The sequence below is a fragment of the Schistocerca piceifrons genome, chromosome 7 (genome assembly GCF_021461385.2).
Source record: "Schistocerca piceifrons isolate TAMUIC-IGC-003096 chromosome 7, iqSchPice1.1, whole genome shotgun sequence".
Lineage (NCBI taxonomy): Eukaryota > Metazoa > Arthropoda > Insecta > Orthoptera > Acrididae > Schistocerca > Schistocerca piceifrons.
In genome coordinates this window covers 409,536,738-409,558,837 of record NC_060144.1, presented here as the reverse complement: position 1 = coordinate 409,558,837, position 22,100 = coordinate 409,536,738, and the positions used below count along the sequence as shown (strand labels likewise).

Sequence of the window (22,100 nt, the reverse complement as noted above, 5' to 3'; positions counted from 1 at the left end):
TTATTGCATAAGTGAAGCTATGACTTATTATAATCACATTTAACAACAGAATGTAATGATGTGGACCTGACACGAAAATATTTTTTCAGATCTTAACAGTACACTCAAATTGATTTATTTATTTGTAATTTTTTACCTGACTTTTAAATTGTTATATTCAGGTGTATGATGATCTTACAGTATTAAACTGAAATAACGTAATTACAACAATATTAAATAAGGATTTAAGAATAGATCAATACTACCTAAATAGAAGAGACACTGAACAGCAGACAGGTGCATAGAAAGGTTAATAACTACACAAACTTTCAAAGTCTTTCCAAATCTCTCTCTCTCTCTCTGTGTGTGTGTGTGTGTGTGTGTGTGTAAACTTTGGAGGATGACTTCGTCTGTGAGCTTATCAAGTTACCATCCTTCCTATGTGCCTGTCTGCTGCTCACTGTCTATTCTATTTAGTGATGAGTGACCTAGCCTCAAATATGTAACTGTTCTAGTCCACACAACACCCCTGGTGTAAATGAAAAATATAATGTATTTTGTAACATATTTAAGGCTACTCTGAAAACTGTGCTACTAAAAAATTTAACAGTGGAAGCAGTTACATATTTCCACCGATTTAATTACCGTATGAAATGACACACTTACGAGGGGGGTGGTACTCCACTTACTACGGGATACTCTACTGACACCTGAACTTGGCTTAATCTTTTGTAAGGACCAATTGGACCCAATTCATCAACTTCGACATTCTGAATTCTGAATACCTGAAAGAAGGAAAACAACAATAAAAAGTCAACATATCTCACACACACACACACACACACACACACACACACACACACACACACAGTGACATAACAAGTGTCATTCAAATTAATGATGACAGACAATAACTAGCATTAGCAAGTAAGAGTGAAAGGAATGATCATCATACACACTGAAAATATTTCCTATTACTTTTGCATCACTAACTTACTACATGGTAACAGAAATACATTATATAAATACAAATTATTGCCTCTTTTTTCTCCATTGATGGCTGCTCTGTTTCTTGTTGACACGAACTGCAACTAACAAATCAAGTTCATGGAAATATTATGAACAGGCAAGCACTCACCTACAGCTGAACTATACTTGTTAGAGGGTATACACATAAATACATGACAACTGCTCATTTTTGAATTTTCATTCTTTCTCCTGTCTTTGTGAGAGTTTTAATACACAAAATTGGGAAGGGAACATGTAGCAAAGCAGCAAAAAGGATGGTTTTTCAAAAGACAGCGATTATCTTTACATGTCCCTAAGCACCATTCAATGTAAGTGGTGGCTGGATCTGTTTCCATGTTCATGTCAAGACCTGTTTTTTGGGTACTGATCAATGTCTTTTTCAATGTGGATCACTGTTTGCAAAATGTACTCATATGGAACAGTCAGAATTCCCATAGATCTAAACAACTCAACTCAGTGCATGAGTTCTCTTGCTACTTTTTGTCATAACTCATACAGCCCTTTTTTATAGCTTTGTTTGTCTGTTCCGGTCATTTGTTCCCCAGAACATTATCCCATAATTCATCACAGAATGAACATAGGCAAAATATGTTCTTCTGGTGCATGAGATATTACTCACTGAATTTATTATTCTACGTGCAAAGTATGCTGAAGCTAATCACTTCCCAATGGATTTTTTTTTTTTTTCATTTAATTTGTTGTTATCTACCCATCTGCATAGATGCATGAGTGTTTCTTCAGCTTTGTCCTTTAGTGCACTTGGTGATGTTTCACTGATTAGAACATTACTGACAAGTAGGTAGGACTGGAGTTTAGGAACTTCCAGCATGCTGGAGTAACTGTGTGTCAGCAACTTCCATTACTACACAGAACAAAAAACTAGTCCAAAACTGCAAATTTTACTTTTTGATTCACTCAATGACTAGTTTCTGGAGACTCATTTTCAAATAATTGTAACATAGTCGAAAATGGCATTTCCAAATACCAGTGTACCAGTATGAAATGAGTGTTAAGATACAAATGTGTCGATAGGGAACATTTGTTGTGAACGAGCCTAAATTTTTGTTTGTTTGGTTGGTATGACATCTGTCAAAGATATTTAGTACACATCAAGTCATGGAACAAACAACATCATATGTTTTCATCATGTTAACAATGTCGAATTTTGTACCAGAAAGTGATGATTTGCGGAAAGCATTAATTTTTTGTTTTCATTTGAAAAAAAGTGCTGCAGAGTCACATTGAATGCTTGTCGAGGCATATGGTGACTATGCTCTATCAGAAGCAACATGCAAAAGATGGTTTCAACGGTTCAGAAATAATGATTTTGATGTAAGAAATGAAGAACTTGGAAGACCACCAAAAAAGTTCGAAGATGCCAAATTGCATGCAATATTGGATGAAGATGATACTTTGAGTCAGAAGCAAATGGCAGCAATGCTAAATGTTGCACAACAAACAATTTATGACCATTTGAAAGCTATGGGAAAGATCCAAAAATGTGGAAAATGGGTGCCACATGAATTGAAAGAAAGGCAGATGGAAAACCGAAAAACCATTTGTCAAATTTTGCTTCAAAGAAATGAAAGAAAATCAATTTTGCATCGAATTGTTAGTGGCGATGAAAAATGGATTTATTTTAAGAATCCTAAACGGGAAAAATCATGGGTTAATCCGGGACAACCATCAACATCGACTGCAAAACCAGATCGATTCGGCAAGAAGACAATGCTCTGTGTTTGGTGGGATCAGAAAGGTGTGGTGTATCATGAGCTTCTAAAACCTGGTGAAACTGTGAATACTAATCGCTACAGACAACAAATAATCAATTTGAACTATGCACTGATCGAAAAAAGACCAGAATGGGCCAGAAGACATGGCAAAGTAATTTTTTTAAATGACAAAGCACCTGCACACAAAGCAAAACTGGTTCAGAATACAATCAAAACACTTGGTTGGGAGCTGCTACCCCACCCGCCATATTCACCAAACTTGGCCCCTTTTATCATTTTGAGACCTTTTTGCTGTTACTAAAACTTTACTATACATGTTTTTTGTATATTTGGTAGTATTTTTGAAATGCAGGGTCATTTTGGTTGTTTTTTATGCTGCTCTGGTGTTTGAGTGTTACAGAGGATCCTTATCCTGTTAGTCAGCCAGTTGCTTTTGTTTTGTGTTTTAGTGACTCATAGTATTTTTGGGAACAATTCTTCAAATCTCAATTTAAATTTCAACAGGAACTTTGAAAACTTCCTATCCATATTAGTCTCCATGTACACTTCTCCCATGTATTATTGTTCATCTGAATGGTACATTCAACCCTTCTATATGTTTGTATTTTAGTTTTGTTTTCTACAGCTATGTTTAATTTTAATAGCTGACTGCAATGATCTGAAAGGCCCAGGTTACCTACAAGAACATCACAATTTTGTTTCTCCAAGTCAATTAGTACATGGTCAATGACTGATGCTGAATGCTTAGTTACCCCTGTGCCTGTGTTAATCAACACATCTGGGTTAAATGTCTTCATGTTTAAATCTCCATAAATAAGAATTATGCCTTTAGGATTAGTAACCATGTCCAATACTTGGATTAGTTTTGCTATGAATGTATCTATGTCAGCACAGGGAGAATTCCAAATACATAGTACAGTTAGTCTTTTGAACCTATCTGGCTTTCTTATCTCTATAGCTGATATTTCTAAATGTTTTTCTTCACTTAATGAAATAATGTTATTTCCAACTTTATACATAATCCCTTCCCTTACATAATAATGGCATGCTAGATTATATGAGCTGAGAGCTACACGTGTAATTTCAGATCCCCTACACCAATGTTCTGTTATGCAAACAAGTGAGCTATCAATAATATGCAGTCCTACTTCTAGCTGTTGCTCTTTATTTCTTATGGAATGGATATTTTGTTGGAGAACTGAGAAACACTGAGCACTTCTTGCCTTGGAGCCTTCTTGTTTATCTTGTCTTCATCTAAAAAATCATCTGGATGACGAGGACCTACAGTTTCCTTGTCATTTTCTTCACTATCCACTGTTGTTTCTACTGACTTCTTGGAAATTTTTGCATGTTTTGCTGTTACTGCTGATGGTTCTATCACTTCTACATTTTTGTGGTATTTTGGTTGTTGCTGTTGGGTCTTGTGGTGGCTTTGCAACTATGGGTTTGGTTTTGAAGTTATTTTGGAGTTTTTTATTTCCTTGGTTATAAGATTCAGCAGATATTCTTCACCCAAGCCATTCAGGTGCAGTCCATCTTTTATGTGGAATCTACATCCTATATTACTCACATCAATGCATTTCACATTTTTAAAATGCCTGCAGATTTTAGCAAACAAGGACATGAATGCCCTGTCAGTACCAATCCTTGTCGTGATGGCAGAGCCAGTGCTTCACTGTGGGAATCACCTCCTCATCATCCTCAAAATGTCTTCCACGAATGGCATCCTTCAATGGCCCTAACACATGGAAATCCTCAGCTCGCTGCAACATGTCAGATGTGACAGCTGTGGATGGTTTCCCAGACCACTGCAAATGCTGGAGCTCCACTGAACCACCTTCTGATCACCTCACCCTCAATGCCCAGCAACTAACTGTACTTCTGCCAACAGCAAATGCTCCATAGACTTTGCAAAAGCGTTTTTGAATATTCCTCATAGTTTCTTTCTCTGTGGTGAGAAATTCATTGATGGCATGTTGTTTGTAACGTACATCAGTTTAGTAAGTCACAGCTGCAAAATACTAACGTGAATTCTTTACAGACGAATGGAAAAACTGATAGAAGCTGACCTTGGGGAAGATCAGTTTGGATTCCGTAGAAATGTTGGAACATGTGAGGCAATACTGACCCTACGACTTATCTTAGAAGAAAGATTAAGGAAAGGCAAACCTACATTTCTAGCATTTGTAGACTTAGAGAAAGCTTTTGACAATGTTGATTGGAATACTCTCTTTCAAATTTTGAAGGTGGCAGGGGTGAAATACAGGGAGCGAAAGGCTATTTACAATTTGTACAGAAACCAGATGGTAGTTATAAGAGTTGAGGGCTATAAAAGGGAAGCAGTGGTTCGGAAGAGAGTGAGAGAGGGTTGTAGCCTATCCCCGATGTTATTCAATCTGTATATTGCACAAGCAATAAAGGAAACAAAAGAAAAGTATGGAGTAGGTATTAAGGGATCACCAATTTAGTATTGGAGGGCAGCGTGGAGCATAGAAATCGTAGAGGGAGACCAAGAGATGAATACACTAAGCAGATTCAGAAGGATGTGGGTTGCAGTAGGTACTGGGAGATGAAGAAGCTTGCACAGGATAGAGTAGCATGGAGAGCTGCATCAAACCAGTCTCAGGACTGAAGACCACAACAACAACAACAACATCTTTCCATAAGAGCTCTGATTTCCCTTATTTTATCTTGGTGATCATTCCTCCATATGTAAGTTGGTATCAACAAAATATTTTCCTATTCAGAGGAGAAAGTTCGTAATAGGAATTTCGTCAGAAGATTCCGCAGCAATGAAAAACGCCTTTCCTTTAATGATGTCCAGCCCAATCCTGTAGCAGTATTCTAAAAGAGGATGGACAAGTGTAGTGTAGGCAGTCTCCTTAGTAGGTCTGTTACATTTTCTAAGTGTCCTGCCAATAAAACGCAGTCTTTGGTTAGCCTTTCCTACAACATTTTCTATGTGTTCCTTCCAATTTAAGTTGTCTGTAATTGTAATATCTAGGTATTTAGTTGAATTTATGGCTTTTAGATTAGACTGATTTATCATGTAACCAAAGTTTAACAAAATTCCTTTTAGCACTCATGTGGATGACATCACACTTTTCATTATTTAAGGTTAAGTGCCACTTTTCGCGCCATTCCAATATTTCTTCTAAATTGTTTTGCAGTTTGTTTTGATCTTCTGATGACTTTATTAGTTGATAAATGACAGCGTCATCTGCAAACAACCAAAGACGGCTTCTCAGATTGTCTCCCAAATCGTTTATACATATAAGGAACAGCAAAGGGCCTATAACACTACCTTGGGGAACGCCAGAAATCACTTCTGTTTCACTCGATGACTTTCTGTCAGTTACTACAAACTGTGACCTCTCTGACAGGAAATCATAGATCCAGTCACATAACTGAGACAATATTCCATAAGCAGGCAATTTCATTACGAGCCACTTGTGTGGTACAGTGTCAAAAGCCTTCCGGAAATCCAGAAATACGGAATCGATCTGAAATCCCTTGTCAATAGCACTCAGCACTTCATGTGAATAAAGAGCTAGTTGTGTTTCACAAGAACGATGTTTTCTAAACCCATGTTGACTGTGTGTCAATAGACCATTTTCTTCGAGGTAATTCATAATGTTCGAACACATTATATGTTTTAAAAACCTGCTGCATATCGACGTTAACAATACGGGCCTGTAATTTAGTGGATTACTCCTATTACCTTTCTACCTGTGCAACTTTCCAGTCTTTGGGTACAGATCTTTCATAAAGCGAATGGTTGTATATGATTGTTAAGTAAGGAGCTAACGCATCAGCATACACTGAAAGGAACCTAATTGGTATACAATCTGGACCAGAAGACTTGCTTTTATTAAGTGATTTAAGTGGCTTCACCACTCCGAGGATATTTACTTCTATGTAACTCATGTTGGCAGCTGTTCTCGATTCAAATTCTGGAATATTTACTTCGTCTCCTTTTGCGAAGTCATTTCAGAAGGCTGTGTTTAGTAACTCTGCTTTGGCAGCACTGTCTTCAATAGTATCTCCATTGCTATCGTGCAGAGAAGGCATTGATTGTTTCTTGCTGCTAACATACTTCACATATGACCAGAATCTCTTTGGATTTTTGCCAAGTTTTGAGACAAAGTTTCGTTGTCGAAACTGTTATAGGCGTCTCACATTGAAGTCCACACTAAATTTCGAGCTTCTGTAAAAGATCGCCAGTCTTGGTAATTTTGCGTCTGTTTAAATTTGGCATGTTTGTTTCATTGTTTCTGCAACAGTGTTCTAACCCGTTTTGTGTACCATGGAGGATCAACTCTGTCGTTTGTTAATGTATTTGGTATAAATCTCTCAATTGCTGCCAATACTATTTCTTTGAATTTAAGCCACATCTGGTCTACACTTATATTATTAATTAGGAATGAATGGAGATTGTCTCTCAGGAAGGCGTCAAGTGAATTTTTATCTGCTTTTTTGAATAGGTATATTTTTCGCTTATTTTTCGAAGATTTGGGGATTACAATATTCAATCTCACTACGACAACCCTGTGTTCACTAATCCATGAATCGGTTTTGATGCTTGTTAATAACTCAGGATTATTTGTTGCTAAGAGGTCAAGTGTATTTTCACAACCATTTGCTATTCGCATGGGCTCATGAACTCACTGCTCAAAATGATTTTCAGAGAATGCCTATATGTTCGTTATGATAGTACTTTTCTTAATAAATTTTAAGTGGTATCACATCAAAAGTTAAGAAATATAGTATCCACCTGATTACCTTAATTCGTGATTTTCCGGACGTCATGTGAGAAAAATGCAAGTTGATTTTCTCATGATGGTGTTTTCAGAATCCAGGGTGGGTGGCATGGAGATCAAAGTGTCTAAGATACCTCATTATATTTAAGCACAGAGTACAAGTAGGAATCTACAAAAAATGGAAAGAAATGGCTCTGAGCACTATGGGACTTAACTTCTGAGGTCATCAGTCCCCTAGAACTTAGAAATACTTAAACCTAACTAACCTAAAGACATCACACACATCCATGCCCGAGGCAGGATTCAGACCTACGACAGTAGCGGTCACGCGGTTCGAGACTGTATCACCTAGAACCGCTCGGCCGCCCTGGCCGGCTACAACAAATGGAATTTGATGCAACTGGACAGTAGTTTTGTGGATCACTTCTGCTCTTCTTGTCGATGGGTGTGACCTGTGCTTTCTTCCAATCATTGGGCACATTTTCTTGTTCAAGGGATCTCCACCACACTATGGTTAAAACTGGAGTTAGCTCATCTGCAAATTCCGCATAGAATCTGACAGGGATTCTCTCACACCCTAGATCCTTATTTAATTTTGGCAGTTTTAGATGTTGCTCTGTTCAACACCAACTGAAAGGTGAAGGGTGTGGTGGCTACGGTTAATTCACCAGTTAATTCTGCTTTCAACCAGGACCTTGAAAGTCACACATTGAATGGATATATAAAAGAAGAATTTGAGGTATAAAGATTTTTAAATAATAACTTTATGAGTTCAGTTTTGATGAGCACATATACACTGTAAAATCACAATCAGAAACAGCAACAAAACAGGAATCACAAAAGGAAGGAGTCATTTATACTCATATAGAATTTTACTACTATCATCAAGTAATCAAACTGCCCTTCATTTATTGGAATTCATGTTTTCAGGAGCTGGTGCAAGGACATCTGAAAAGAGTGAAGAGATTCATTCTACATAATTATATCTGTAATGTTTTAAATCCTCTTGTGTCACTGGGTTTTCTCTTTGCGCCTACTACAGAGAAAAAACTACAGTAACAGCACACAAAGTGAACATGGTGGCCAACATGTCATCATATCCTAACAATCAGGAAAGACCTCTGGGAGCACTTTCTTAATCACAAGTAAGCATATCTGCTACCTAGTAAGGTTTCTTCGATGAAGTAAGGACCAATTACGAAGTCTCCAATAATCTCACATCACCTTTTGCACTCCACTGCTTATGATATTCAAACTGCCTCAATTAGAATGGTTATCAGTGATGCAATAGCACACAATAATACATTCAGCTTTCCACAATTCATGAATGTTGCTTCATTTTGACATAAAAAACCTATTGACCTAAAGTCACATTATGTAACAATTCTTACATCTCATCCTGGATTTTCCATTGTTTGATTAAAGTCACATGATAATTGTGTGGTACAGTTCCATGTATATTCTGTAGTCAGGCTGACTAACATGTTGGAGAAGTGGCACATGATAAGGTTGGGAGCTGTTTGTGTGCAAAATGTGAACACCTCTGGTAGGGACTCTCACAGTTCACTAAAGCTAACTTGTGGATTGTGAGTAAAATGTTCCAATCTAAGTAAGCTACTACCTTACCCTCTGTTTAGATTTCCAGTACCTTCCTTAGAAGTGCTCAGTGACAGCTGATTTACATGGTAGTTTTAGTCAGTTGTGTCTCTGATGTTCCTTGTATTTCGCCTTGACTGATCAAATAGTTTACCACATTTGCATGTAATGTGGGGCACACCCATCTTTTGTTGGCATAGATCATCTTTAACATTACAAAGAAAACTTTTTATCCATCCAGCGTTTTCTGCTCCTGTTACCTATGATAAAAGTCTTCAAATGTGGCATATCTTATGTGAGGCAGACAATTAGAACGGTCATTCAGAAGAGTTCAAATCCATACTTGGCCATCTAGTTTCAAGTTTTTTGCAATTTCCATAAATTGGTTAAGGCATGGCCTAGGACAGATTCCCAACCATCTTTACCCAAAATAGCACTTATTCAGTATTCAACAGTCTCATCAACATTCAATCCTAATCTTTCCTCAGTGCTTTTGCTGAGAATATGGACATACACGTGAACTTCAAGTGCAACAGGAATAAATAAATAAATAAATAAACATGGAGTTTTCATTTAGATTATCAAATATTATGGTACTCAAGAATTACAAGAACCCAGAATTATTAAGCCCCAGTAATTTATAGCAGGTGCCAGAATTTATGTCTGCTGGACAAATAGTTCATGTTACCAATTCCTTTACCTGGTGTATCACTGACATTTAAAGGATATCATACTGATACAACACTTATAACTAACTTCCATATTTTAGAACGTGATGAGAACTATGCCACTGTGGATGTCATATTATCATCGGCATTAATGAACTCTCTGGTTGAAAGGGGCAGCCAGTGATGTCTGCACTACTTGGATGAAGAACTTCAGTTTTGTAGCATAGTGCTTCCATGTGGCCTGCTGTCTCCAGAATACACTGTGCTGTAGTTTGGCATAAGCTACTGATTGGTCAGTAATGTGATTAGGGATTATTTACATAACTGTGGTTATGGAACATATGCCATTAACTGCAACAGAGTATGACTGAAGTAACTATCAGACCAGCATAAGATTGTATAACTTCTTTAGGAGATGACCACTTAATCAGAATTTGGCCTTCCCTTACATTAGCTTTGAGTTTTAGATCTCTTCGGTGGTTTTGCTCCTGCAAGAGGTAACAGAAAATATAATAGTATAGAAACATTTTGTGCACTTTGTATTATTATCGTCCACAGCCTGCAGGGATCTGACACAATTTACAATACTATTCCTGATGTATTACCTTCTACCTAGTACATGTATGTCTACTGTCAAAAGTTATCACCTATAGTATCTAGAACTACACATAATCTTCATGAAAACCTGATATTTAATGTCCAGTTCACAAGCTTTTTGATTCTATGACATTAAGAGCAACATAAATACTAGTAGGTAATCAATCACTTCAGATACAGAGTACGTAATAATGTATTTCTGTTTAGATTGAGAGTTAGGTGCTCCTGCACATTTTAATAACAGTTTACACTTAATGAGTACTTGATCAGCACATTCATAGTTTTTATTACATGTAATGCAATATGTTTGGGCAATTGGTCAAATGATATGACTTGGGATAGAGTGCAGCCTTTCTACCCACTCCAGTACCAGAAGGAGGACCATCCTGAAGGGAATGGAATGAGAAAAAATTCCCACTAGCACCCAGGATTTAACCCACAACCTCCAGGGCCACAGTCTAGTGCTCTGTATACCTGACCATCATATCAACTTAACCACAAAAGTGTCTGATTTATTTACTTCTGCTGCATCTCATGGTATACAGAACCTATGAGGTAAGCAAAAGTGAACAGAGCAGAATCAATTTGCTGGCTCTGTATCACACTAGAGTTTGAAATAAAACTGCAGAGGTATCACTATTTTTTGCACTACTTTCGAAACTGTTCCCTTCGACTCTTCCCTTTGTTTCTCTCCATAAATCTGAAATACCTGATGTAATAGGCTTATATGGGCAAAAAGTCGGAAAGTATTTTCTCTTGTTTCCTAATGACACTTCATAGCTGGCATGTTGCAGTTAGGAAAAAATTAGTACAAGGATCTTTGGCCAACACATGCAGGCAACTGTAGTCCCCATTAATTTTAATTCAAAACTACTGGGGTCACCACTTCATCATTTACATATATAGATACCTATCATCTCTGTGGCAGTAAGTCATTCAACTGATGAAAATACTGAAAGGTACATCTACATCCACATACACACTCAGCAAGCCATCATATGGTACATAGTGGAGGGTATATTATACCCCTACAAGTCACTTTATTTCCTGTTCCACTTGTGAATGGAACAAGGGAAAAATGATTGTCTGTAAGCAAATGTACAAGACCTAATTTCACCCATCTTTTCTTCATGGCCTCATGTGAAATATAAACTGGCAGCAGTAGAAATGTTCTGAAAGCAGCTACAAACAACAGTTCGTATAACTTCCTTAACAGTGTTTTGTGAAAAGAATCTTGTCTTCCTTCCACATCTCCATAATGCTTGCACGTCGATGAACTTTCTAGTGACACATTTAGCACCACGCCTCTAAATAGTTTCAATGTCTTCCTTTAATCTGAACTGGTGGGGACCCCAACACTTGAGCACTATTCAAAAGTGGGTCTCACTAGTGTTCTATATGCGGTCTCCTTTAAAGACGAGATAAACTTTCATTAGATTCTCATTTGCCTTGCCTACTACATGCTTACGTGCTCATTCAGTTTCATACCACTTTGCAGTGTTATGCCTAGATATGTAACTGACATTTCTTTATCAAGCAGCAAATTACTAACACTGTCTTTGAACATTACAGGGTCTCTATCCCACTCACCTACATTAATTTACATTTTTTTAACATTTAGAGCAAGCTGCCATTCAACACACCAAATAAAATTCCGTCTAATTCATCCTGTATCCTTCTGCAGGCACCCAATGATGACAACAGAGTCATCTGCAAATAGTCATGGATTCTGCTCTTCTTATCCATCCTTTTCCACGAGAGAACAAGAGTGGACCTATCACACATCTCAGGCTACTGATGATAATCCTGTCCCCGATGAACTGTTGCCATCCAGTATAACATACTGGGTTCAATTACCTAAAAAGTTTGGGAGCTACCCACATATCTGAGAATCGATTCCATATGATCAGACCTTTGTTAACAGTGTGCAATGGGGAATGGTGCCAAATGACTTCCAGATATCTGGGGATATATAATCTGCTTGTTGCCCTTCATCTGTGACTTACAGAATATCACACAGGAATAGGGCAAACAAGGTTAAGAGTACTCTTGGTAAAACCAAATTGGGATTTCATCCAGATCTGGCACTTACTTGTTTTCAATTGTTTTAGTCGCTTTTCTACACCAGGGATGCCTATTACAAACAGGAGTGTATGCAACGTTATGTTTGTATGATCCTCCTGCATGAATGAGTTCTGAAATGTGAAATCTAGAACTTCAGCTTTCTTGTTGCTGTCTTTTATTGTCAGACCGGACTTGTCGATGAGTGACTGGAATGAAGCTTTCAACCCACTTAGTGCTTTAGCATAGGAGCACAATTTTCGTGGGTTCTCAGCAAGACCATTTGCTAACGTGTGACAGTGGAACTTGTTGTATGTTTCATGCATCAATCTTTTTACATATAGATGAGTTTCCACTAAAGTTTGCCTTTCATCATTTGAGTGTTCTTTTTTGAACTGAGAATGTAGCAGACTCTGCTTCTTCAGCATACATGGAATATTGTTATTCAACTACAGTCGTTTCTTCCTTCCTTAATTTTTCCAGAGCACAATTTATAATCAGTTCCGACCTTGTCCACAATTTCTCTCTGCACATCATATTAGAACTACATTATGTCCATTCACCATCTAAAAAGGGAGCTAACAACTGCTTATTGCTCTTTCTATAAAAAATACTCTTGCAGTCCTCTTGATGTATTTATTAACTTTGGCAACCATCATCACGATAATTACATTATTATCACTAATTGATGTCCATACACTGACACTGTCGATAAGGTCAGGGCAGTTTGTAGCTACAAGATCTAAAATATTTCCATTGCCTGTGGGTTGTTGAACTAGCTGCTCAATCCAGTTTTCGGAAAACATCCAAAACTACTTCACAAGACTGTCTACCCATACCACCTGCAATACATCCATAAACATCCCAGTCCACACTAGACAGTTAAGGTCAGCTCCAACTAATATTGCGTGATTGTTGTATTTCAGAGCTAGTGAGTATAGACTTTCTTTGAATGATTCTGCAATTGTTACAACAGAATCAAATGGGCAGTAAAAACATCCAATAATTAGTTTGAGTTCATCTTGGCTGGTTGAATTGTGACCTCTGTAGATTCTTCCTCCTATGGTGTCTAATCAGTCTTTTTTATTTTATATATTTTTTATGCTTCATTAAATATTTCGGAGCTCTCTACTTTGTATTTCATTCAGCTCTTGGTTCCAAGAATAAGAATCTGAACAACTGTCCTTGAGAACAGTAAATTCAAGTATTTGGTTATGTATGCTTTGTCAATTTACTGTTAAAATTTTCACAGACTATGTATCTTCACTTTGTATGTGGCCTGGTTTCACTCTGTGCATACTGACTGGTGAGGGCTCATCAGAGGACCTCAAACTATCACCTACCCTTAAAAAAATGCATGTACACTCCACAAGTATTTTGCTACACAAGCACTTGCTTCCTGTGTGCACTTCACCTCTGCCCTATCCATGGGAGTCCTACAATTCTCCACCCTTTAATGCAGTCCAGAAATCTACAGCCAAGACTGTCACAGAATCGATGGAGCCTTCGGTTGAGACCCTCAACTCAGCTCCAAACCGAAGTACTCCGATCAAACCTAAGTACAATGCTGCAAATTATGAGCTTTGCTTGCATTCCTTAAGCTAGGCCAGTAGAAAGAATGAAACTTCCAGTCTGCAGAGAGTGAGCATTATCTTGAAACTTCCTGGCAGATTAAAACTCTGTGCTGATCTAAAACTTGAACACAGCTTTAATCTTCCACTAAGATTAAATGGTATAGTCAAAAGTTTGAAATCTTATCATAATCTGATGTGGACATTTACTCAGAATAGTTTATTGAAGAATTTAAAAGAATTACCGAATAAATGACAGTTACATAAGGGTAACAAAATATTCATTACTGGGGATCCTTACACAATTTGAGCTTCTTCACCAACTGAAGTTTTTGTGCCTCCTGCTACTAAAAGGAAATACAAGAAAACACATTTCTTATATATTATTTTTGTTATAAGTTATTTTATAACAACAATAAACAGAACATTTAAGTATATATTATGCACCGTAAATCCACCATCTCTTTAGAAAGGAGTTTTGAGTAGAGGATACACTTCAATGTCCATAGCACTTATCCATACTTGATAAGGATAAACTTATGTAAAAACACAGTATGAGCAACATTCATATAAAAAGTTGAATTATTGTAACAACATTCTGCGATACAAACCAAGCACAGGGTGGATTAATACTTGATAAGATACAAATTTATGAAACCCTTTAGTAATACAGATAGGCATGATCAACCTTTAGTATTTGAAGGGGCTTATAACGTATAAAAATACTATCCTAATTTAGGTTTATGAATCTATCTAAGCTCCAATTTTAAAATATAAAAAATAAAATAAATATTTTTATGTAGTTACAATATAATGACAAAACAAACTCCTCTGCATTTGAGAACACAGTCATTGTTATTGATTTCTTGATTACACATTACAGTAAAATATTCCTGTAATTTTAAAGGCCTTGAATCATTAACAATTTCTGTTAAACATTTAAAAATTTTACTCACCATTTCATGCAGCACAAATATTTTTCTATTTTCCTTGCTTATATGAAAAACAACAGGATAAACCACTGCAGCAATCTCATGGAAACTAGCTCTGATGGCAAACTGTATCTTTTCCCCTGCAAGAAAATCTGTACAATAATATATGGAAAAAGCTATGCAAAGAATAGTAATAAATGATTCTTGAAGACAAAATAAAGTAATTCATTTATATTCATATCATTTTAATAGATTTAACTATGGGTTCATGGTGAAACATTGTTAATATTTACACAAAAAACACACTTCTACGACTCCATTTCATAAAAAAATAAACAAAAATTATTTACTGGCGCAGAAAGATTAATACTATTTATCAAAATGAAACACAGAGATACATCCCCACAAAAGACATATAGGTTCAAAATGTGTTATGCTTCAGCGAATTTCTCATAATTTTGACATTAAGGCCAGGGTGCTAGTTTACATTGTAGAACTTCACTGGTTGTTGTGTTACAGAATTCATTCAGTAAGGTAAAGCAAATGAAATATTTATACATCAAAAATATACATAACAGACTGCACATGGTAGAGAATCACTCTTCTTGCAAAGGTCTCTTCAAATGTGTTGATATTCTTACATTTACTGCCCAAAAGATTTATTCCTTAATGTTATTTGTGGCTAATATTAAAAGATCATGGGAAGGACACACCAATTATCTATGTAGTAAACTAGCACAAGTACTTTTCTTATTGTATAAATTAAGAAACAGTGTGAGCAAGCAATTGCTACTCCACTCATACTATGCTTTTTTCATTCCCAACTGCAAAATGGAATATTGCTTTGGGGTAACTCCCCAGGGGCTGAATGTATTTTCAGATGGCAGAAGAAAGCAATCAGGTGCATGGGAGGGTTAGCACCCAGAGAGTCCTGCAGAAATTATTTTAAATCTCTTGGCGTAATGAAAATGTCAAGCATGTACATATATAACTGTTTAATATATGCCAGAGAAAATCTGAAGAAATTGAACATGAGATGTGATGTGCATGCACACAGTACAAGAAACAGTCACCTGCTGGACTTGACTTCCACAAGACTTGCTGTAGTCCATAATAACTATAAGTACTTAAGCATAAAATTTTTCAATAAGTAACCGTGCTCAGCTCGTACAGTACCAATAAATAAATATAAGAATACATTACAAACCTGGCTAAAAAACAACAAATTCTATACAACTGAAGAATTCTTAGAAACTAATCATCAAAATATATGTTTTACCTAAGTTATGAAGAAAATGTTTTGATATTATATAAGCTAGTTATTTACTGTGATTCTTTTCTTATGTGTGTATTTAATTATTGTATAAAACATTGTTTTACATAATGTTGAAGAAAAGATCTTTAGTTCCTTTTCTCCCCTTTCTGTAACTATTTGAATATCGTACTGAAACGAAAACCCTCTGTAAACTTTGACGAAGCCAATTGTATGAAAAATACTGAAAGGCTAATAAAAATATTCTATTCTATTCTATTTGATGAACACTGATTTTCACAAACATAAGAAAAATTATAAAAATAATGTCCACATGCAAAACTATAGATGTATTTTATACTGGTAACTTTAATGTTATCCAAATGATATCTTCTTGTGCAATTTGTAAGCACTAAGAATACACCAAAGGAAGAGCAGTGTTACAATTTTAGCTGCTAAGATAGACTGCAGGTACAAAAATAAACAAATAAATACAAAAATGTTGACATCACAAATTATTTGTTGTCCTGTTGTCCTCAGTTGTGTGTAATATTACGCTGACAATTATTGCTATTAATCCATCTATCACAACTGAAAAAGTAAATCTTTCTTCCTGCAAGTGTTTCAACCTTATTAATTTCAAGGCACATTCAGTGGCAAATTCCATACAAGCTGGTTTATTCACTTCTATGAAATTTGCCACTGAAGATGCCTTGCAAATAATAAAGGTAAAATGTGTATGGCAAGAAATGTTTTCTGCCCTTAGGACAGACACATTTAAAGAAATAAACACTGCCCTTTCTGTCTAATGCCTGAATCAGCAAGTGAGAAAGGAGCAGCTGTGACAAAGTAGCAAAGCACCACGTAGTGTGGGAACACACAGAAATTTCAAGAACTTAACCCATATTAGATGTATAACATTAATGTAAATTTTTTAAAAATTACTACCAGTTCATATAGACACCTGAAGTGTTGCAGTATAACATTAATGTAAATTTTTTAAAAATTACTACTAGTTCATATAGACACCTGAAGTGTTGCATACGTAATTTTTACAAATGTGACTGAACAGAAAAGAAAAATATGGTAGGTTTCGATGTCACATTACAGATATTTACAGCTACATCTACATGCATACTCTGCAAACTATCTATGAAGCAATAGGCAACTGCACATCGAGAGTGAGAACAATGACTGCTCAAATGCCTCTGCATCCACTGATTAGTCTAATTTTAAGGAAGGATATGGACACAGCAACCAGTCGCAGTCTCACTGATTTTTCATTATTCTCGCTTACTCATATTTCAGCTACAAATAGCCATCAAAAACAGTTAACAAAACACAATTGTAACATTAAAATTTATGCAACCAAATCTAAAATTTATTTTTTTAAAGCATGGAACAGTTACTTTTGCATATACGATCAGTTACATAAAAGTTGATAAAGTAATACACTGGTAACAATTACTGATTGTTCTGCCAGGCACATGCTAATGTCACTTAGCTATATAGTTGTTCTAGATAAATCACAAAAGACTCTGTGTATTATATTACTAGGTCCCTAATCCATTTATCCTTTGTCATCTTGATTTGTTTTTGATCAAAACAATGGTTTCAGTTGCCCATTTAGCCACGTATTAAACACCCATGATTAATGTTAATCCATTTTCGTGCCCTCTTACTGTGTGTCTTCCATCTTTCTAGATCACTCACATGCCATGGAATTCGAATTTTTTTCATAGTTATTCTGGAAAGCAACATTTACTAGTAGACTTTTCACTGGATGCTTTGCTCTTGGTCATACAGGGTGATTCAGAATTCCAATTTCACAGTTATTAGTGCCCTAGAGAGAACTCAGAAATGAACCGTTTGGAAGACAAACAACTCTGGATGATAGAAGGCAATACACATTGACAGAGAAAGTGTCTCATGTCACATGATGTCTGGTGTGACATTGCTCCATGTATCATCAGAAAACAACCCAACGAATTGAAGCACACATACATCAGTGAGAAAGTGAGAGTTATCAAGAAAGATGGTGTATTACAGAATGGTAAAGCATTTACTTTCTGAGTATGGTTGCTCATCTATCGTGAAAGTGGATGACATGGTTGATTAGTGCGCCACCCATATCATGAACCATTTCCAGATTATGCCTATCCATCAAATACCAGTTTTGCAAGATTGGAATAATGACTTTGGGAAACAGTACATTCAAGGCTAATAGGTCCAACTGTGGTCCCAGTTGGACATGTCACACAACTAATGTGGAACAGGAAATCCTGCAACTGGTCAGCCAGAACCTGTTAATGAGTACCCACAACACTGCAAGTTCTGTGGATGTATCCTAAAGCAGCATCCGCTGAGTTCTCCATGAACAGCAACTTCATCAGTACCTTCTCCAGAGGTTGCAGGCATTGGGGCCAGCTAAATTTGTGTTGTGTGGCAATTACTGTGCATGTTTACTACACCACTGGGTTGATGTTCCCTCAGATCATTCTTTTCACAGAGGAGGTGACTCTTATAACAGATCTGTGCAACCTAATTAAAAGGTACATTTGGAATGAGGGACACCCCCATGACACACATACCAATCGATTTTGATATCATTTTGTTATTAATGTGTGGACTGGTGTCGTCCATGGTCATCTGGTTGTCCATGCATTCTACTGCCTTGTCTAATGGGTCACAGCTGTTTGACCTTTCAGCAAGACGTACTGATGCAGCTTGTCATGAATGCACCACTGCACCTGTTGGACAATTTGGTTCCAGCATGATGGCATGCCAGCCCTCTTCTCACATTACGTTTGACAGCACTTTCACCAAACACTTGGGGACAGGTCTAAGGGTGCCCATACCTGGGGGCAAGGCAGGCCATGACCTCCCTCGATCACTCTGGGAAAGGAAAAAATATATTGTAGGCAGGTGTTTTTGTTTCTAGAAATTTATTTAAAAGTCAGTATTAACCGGCTTTTTAACAGAGTTGAAACTGGAATTTTTTATGAATACTTACAAGTCGCCATTTGCGTTCCAAAATATTACAATTACTCCATACCCCCTGGTCTCCCCCCCCCCCCCCCCCCCCAAACTACAGTAGGGTTGGTGTCCTTTGACAGGTGGGTAGATTGTGCTGGACCAGTTTGGTGGATACCATGATCAAGCAATTTAAAACCTCTAGATTTTTTCCTCTGGGGCTACATGAAGAGTATTATTCACAAGACTCATGTGGAGTCATAGCACGATATCCTTGCCTGTGTGTAGGCTGCAACAGAAGTCATTCAGGACATTCCAGGACATTTGGACCATGTGTATAAAACATTGCTCATAGGTACTCTTAATCCAATGAAATTCATGGTTGCCAGTTCAAGCATATTTTGTAGTTCACATAGGAAGGAATTTCTTGATGCATGTGCAAAGTATCTTTTGACAGTCTTTCGGAGTTCTTTACCTTCCACATGCACACTTCTGAACATGGGTTTATTACCAAATATTGCTGCCCTGAGTCAACTCAGCAACATTTGTAATCATGTAATGTAAAAGCGGGACAAATGACGCCGGAGGACAGATGCTGTATTTCCACGAAATTCTCAGCAAACATTGTTGTGCGTGTGACACTAATTGTTGTTGTTGTAACTGTTGGGGAGATCTGTTTACTCCAAAGTTTTTGTACTTCAGGAGCGGAAAATAGAGGATAAATTTAAGAAAATAGCACTTTGGGACCAAGGTAAGTCAAGGAAATTTTTCACAATTCCTTTTTAATAGTATGTACAAGGGCATTTCGAAAAGTAAACATACAATGGCTCACAGTCCTTAAATAGAACATTTATTTAGAAAACGTCAATTACATCTTATTAACTGGATTATTTGTTATTTTTCGACATAATCACCCCCGTTATCCAAACATTTGTTAAGTCGGTGCACAAGCTTTTGTATCCCACAGTCATAGAAGGTTGCCGCCTGTTGTCGGAACCACATTTGACTTCATCTTTGAACTCTTCATCGTCGTGGAATGATTTTCCACCAAGATGTGATTTCAGGTAATGGAAGACATGGAAGTCGGTGGGCGCAAAGTCCGGGCTGTATGGCGGATGGTACAATACATCCCATTTGAATTGTTTGAGTAGTGCTGTGTGAGATCGAGAATTGTCATGAAGCAAGCGGACTCCAATTGTCAGCATTCCCTTGCATTTGTTTTGAATTGCCCTTCGAAGACATTTCAAAGTCTGGCAATATGCAGCAGCATTAACTGTCATTCCAGGAGGCATAAATTCTAACAGAAGAATGTCTTGTCTGTCCCCAAAAAACAGAAGCCATGATTTTCTTTGCTGAAATCGACATTTTGCATTTCTTGGCTTTTGGTGAATTCGAATGGCGCCATTGCATTGATTGTTGCTTGGATTCAGGTGTATGGTGATAAACCCACGTCTCATCACCTGTCACAATGTGATCAAGGAACTCATCACCTGCATCAGCATAGCGTGTGAGGTGTGAGGAAGTCGAGTGCAAAGCCGAGTTCTTCCATTAACAGTTTTGGAACCCAGCGCGGACACAATTTCCTGTACCATAACTTGACAGTCACAGTGTCATAAAGGGTTGTCATTGACCCGTCCGGTATGATCTGAAGGAATTCTATCCATGTGAGACATCTATTCGCATGAATTGCTTCCTCCGTTCTCTGAATAAGGGCATCAGAGATCACAGATGGCCGACCTGTTCTTTGTTCGTCATGAACATCGGCCCTACCTTCAGAGAAATGACGGCACCATTTCGTTACATTTTGTCAATTCATAATGTTCCCATAAACAGAAACAATTTCTTTGTGATTATCTGCTGGTCACTGACCTTTTGCATGAAGGAAATGTATGACGGAGCGCACTTCGCATTTGGTGGGATTCTGAATCGGTGCAGCCATTTTAAACACGACCTACTCCAACCAGACGCAACATTCAACTGCCGAACGAACGCAAGAGAAAGCTAACGGTTCAAGGTTAACACCAGTGTTGCCAACTTGCTCGCCAAAACTCTTCTGTTCCTCTGGCATACGGTGTATCTTTACTTTCCGAAATACCCTCATACAAGTAGATACGCAGCTAGTAGCTAATAACTTGTATTTAGATTGTGCAGTAGAAACATTGTAGGTTATGTTGGTCGAGTAATGGTTTCTTCTGATAACATCTTTGGTGAAAATGGGGGTGCGGCATCTGTCCCTACAAAAATGGACAGATGGCACACCATTACTAGGGGGCAAATGCCGCAATGCTTGCAATGCTAACAGGAGTCCATAAGTTTTTGTTTTACAGAAAAATGCTGAGAAAACACATTAGGACAACAGACAGGCGAAAATAAGATTGCAGAAGATCTATTAGAGGCAGTGAAACTAGTCAAAGAGAAAGGTTATGCTAAAAGGAAAGCAGCTGGAATGAAAAATATACCAGAATGAACATTAAGGAGAAGACTTGCTACGCATAATTTCAAGAAAGCAGGGTATGGACCATCATCATACTTGGATGAAGATGCAGAAAGGAAATTAGTTGCCCATATAAAGAAATTGCAATCATGTGACTTTGCTCCCAAACTGTCAGACATCGGGCAAATAACTTTCAATTTAGCTGGTCAGATGGGACTGAAAAACAAATTCAACAAGGAAAAGAAACTTGCAGGGAAAGATTGGTTTCTCTCATTTTTAGAATGCAATGAGGGCTTAAGCATCAGAAAAGCGTAAGGGCTTTCTGTAGCCAGAGCAACTGGAACAAAGATGAAGTCAATTCTTACTTTGATCTGTTAACACAAACGTTGACCAAAAATGGGCTTTTGGATAAACAGCCATGCCAACTTTCAAAAATGAAAAATCAGGAGGATTTTAGAGGTGTACTACTGTGAATTACAACATATCCCTGACGATTAAAGTTGCAATAATTTGAT

General features: G+C 37.2%; 1 protein-coding gene across 1 annotated transcript in view; it reads right to left on the bottom strand.

Annotated features, from left to right (window-relative positions):
• The window catches only part of LOC124805352 (putative helicase MOV-10), a 447,080-nt gene that overhangs the window by 281,862 nt on the left and 143,118 nt on the right, over positions 1-22,100 (bottom strand). The window contains exons 5-6 of the mRNA XM_047265888.1: positions 14,951-15,066; positions 646-764 (exon numbers count right to left, since the gene is read on the bottom strand). Coding sequence (XP_047121844.1) covers positions 646-764; positions 14,951-15,066 — 235 coding nt within the window. The remainder of the gene's footprint in view (positions 1-645; positions 765-14,950; positions 15,067-22,100) is intronic.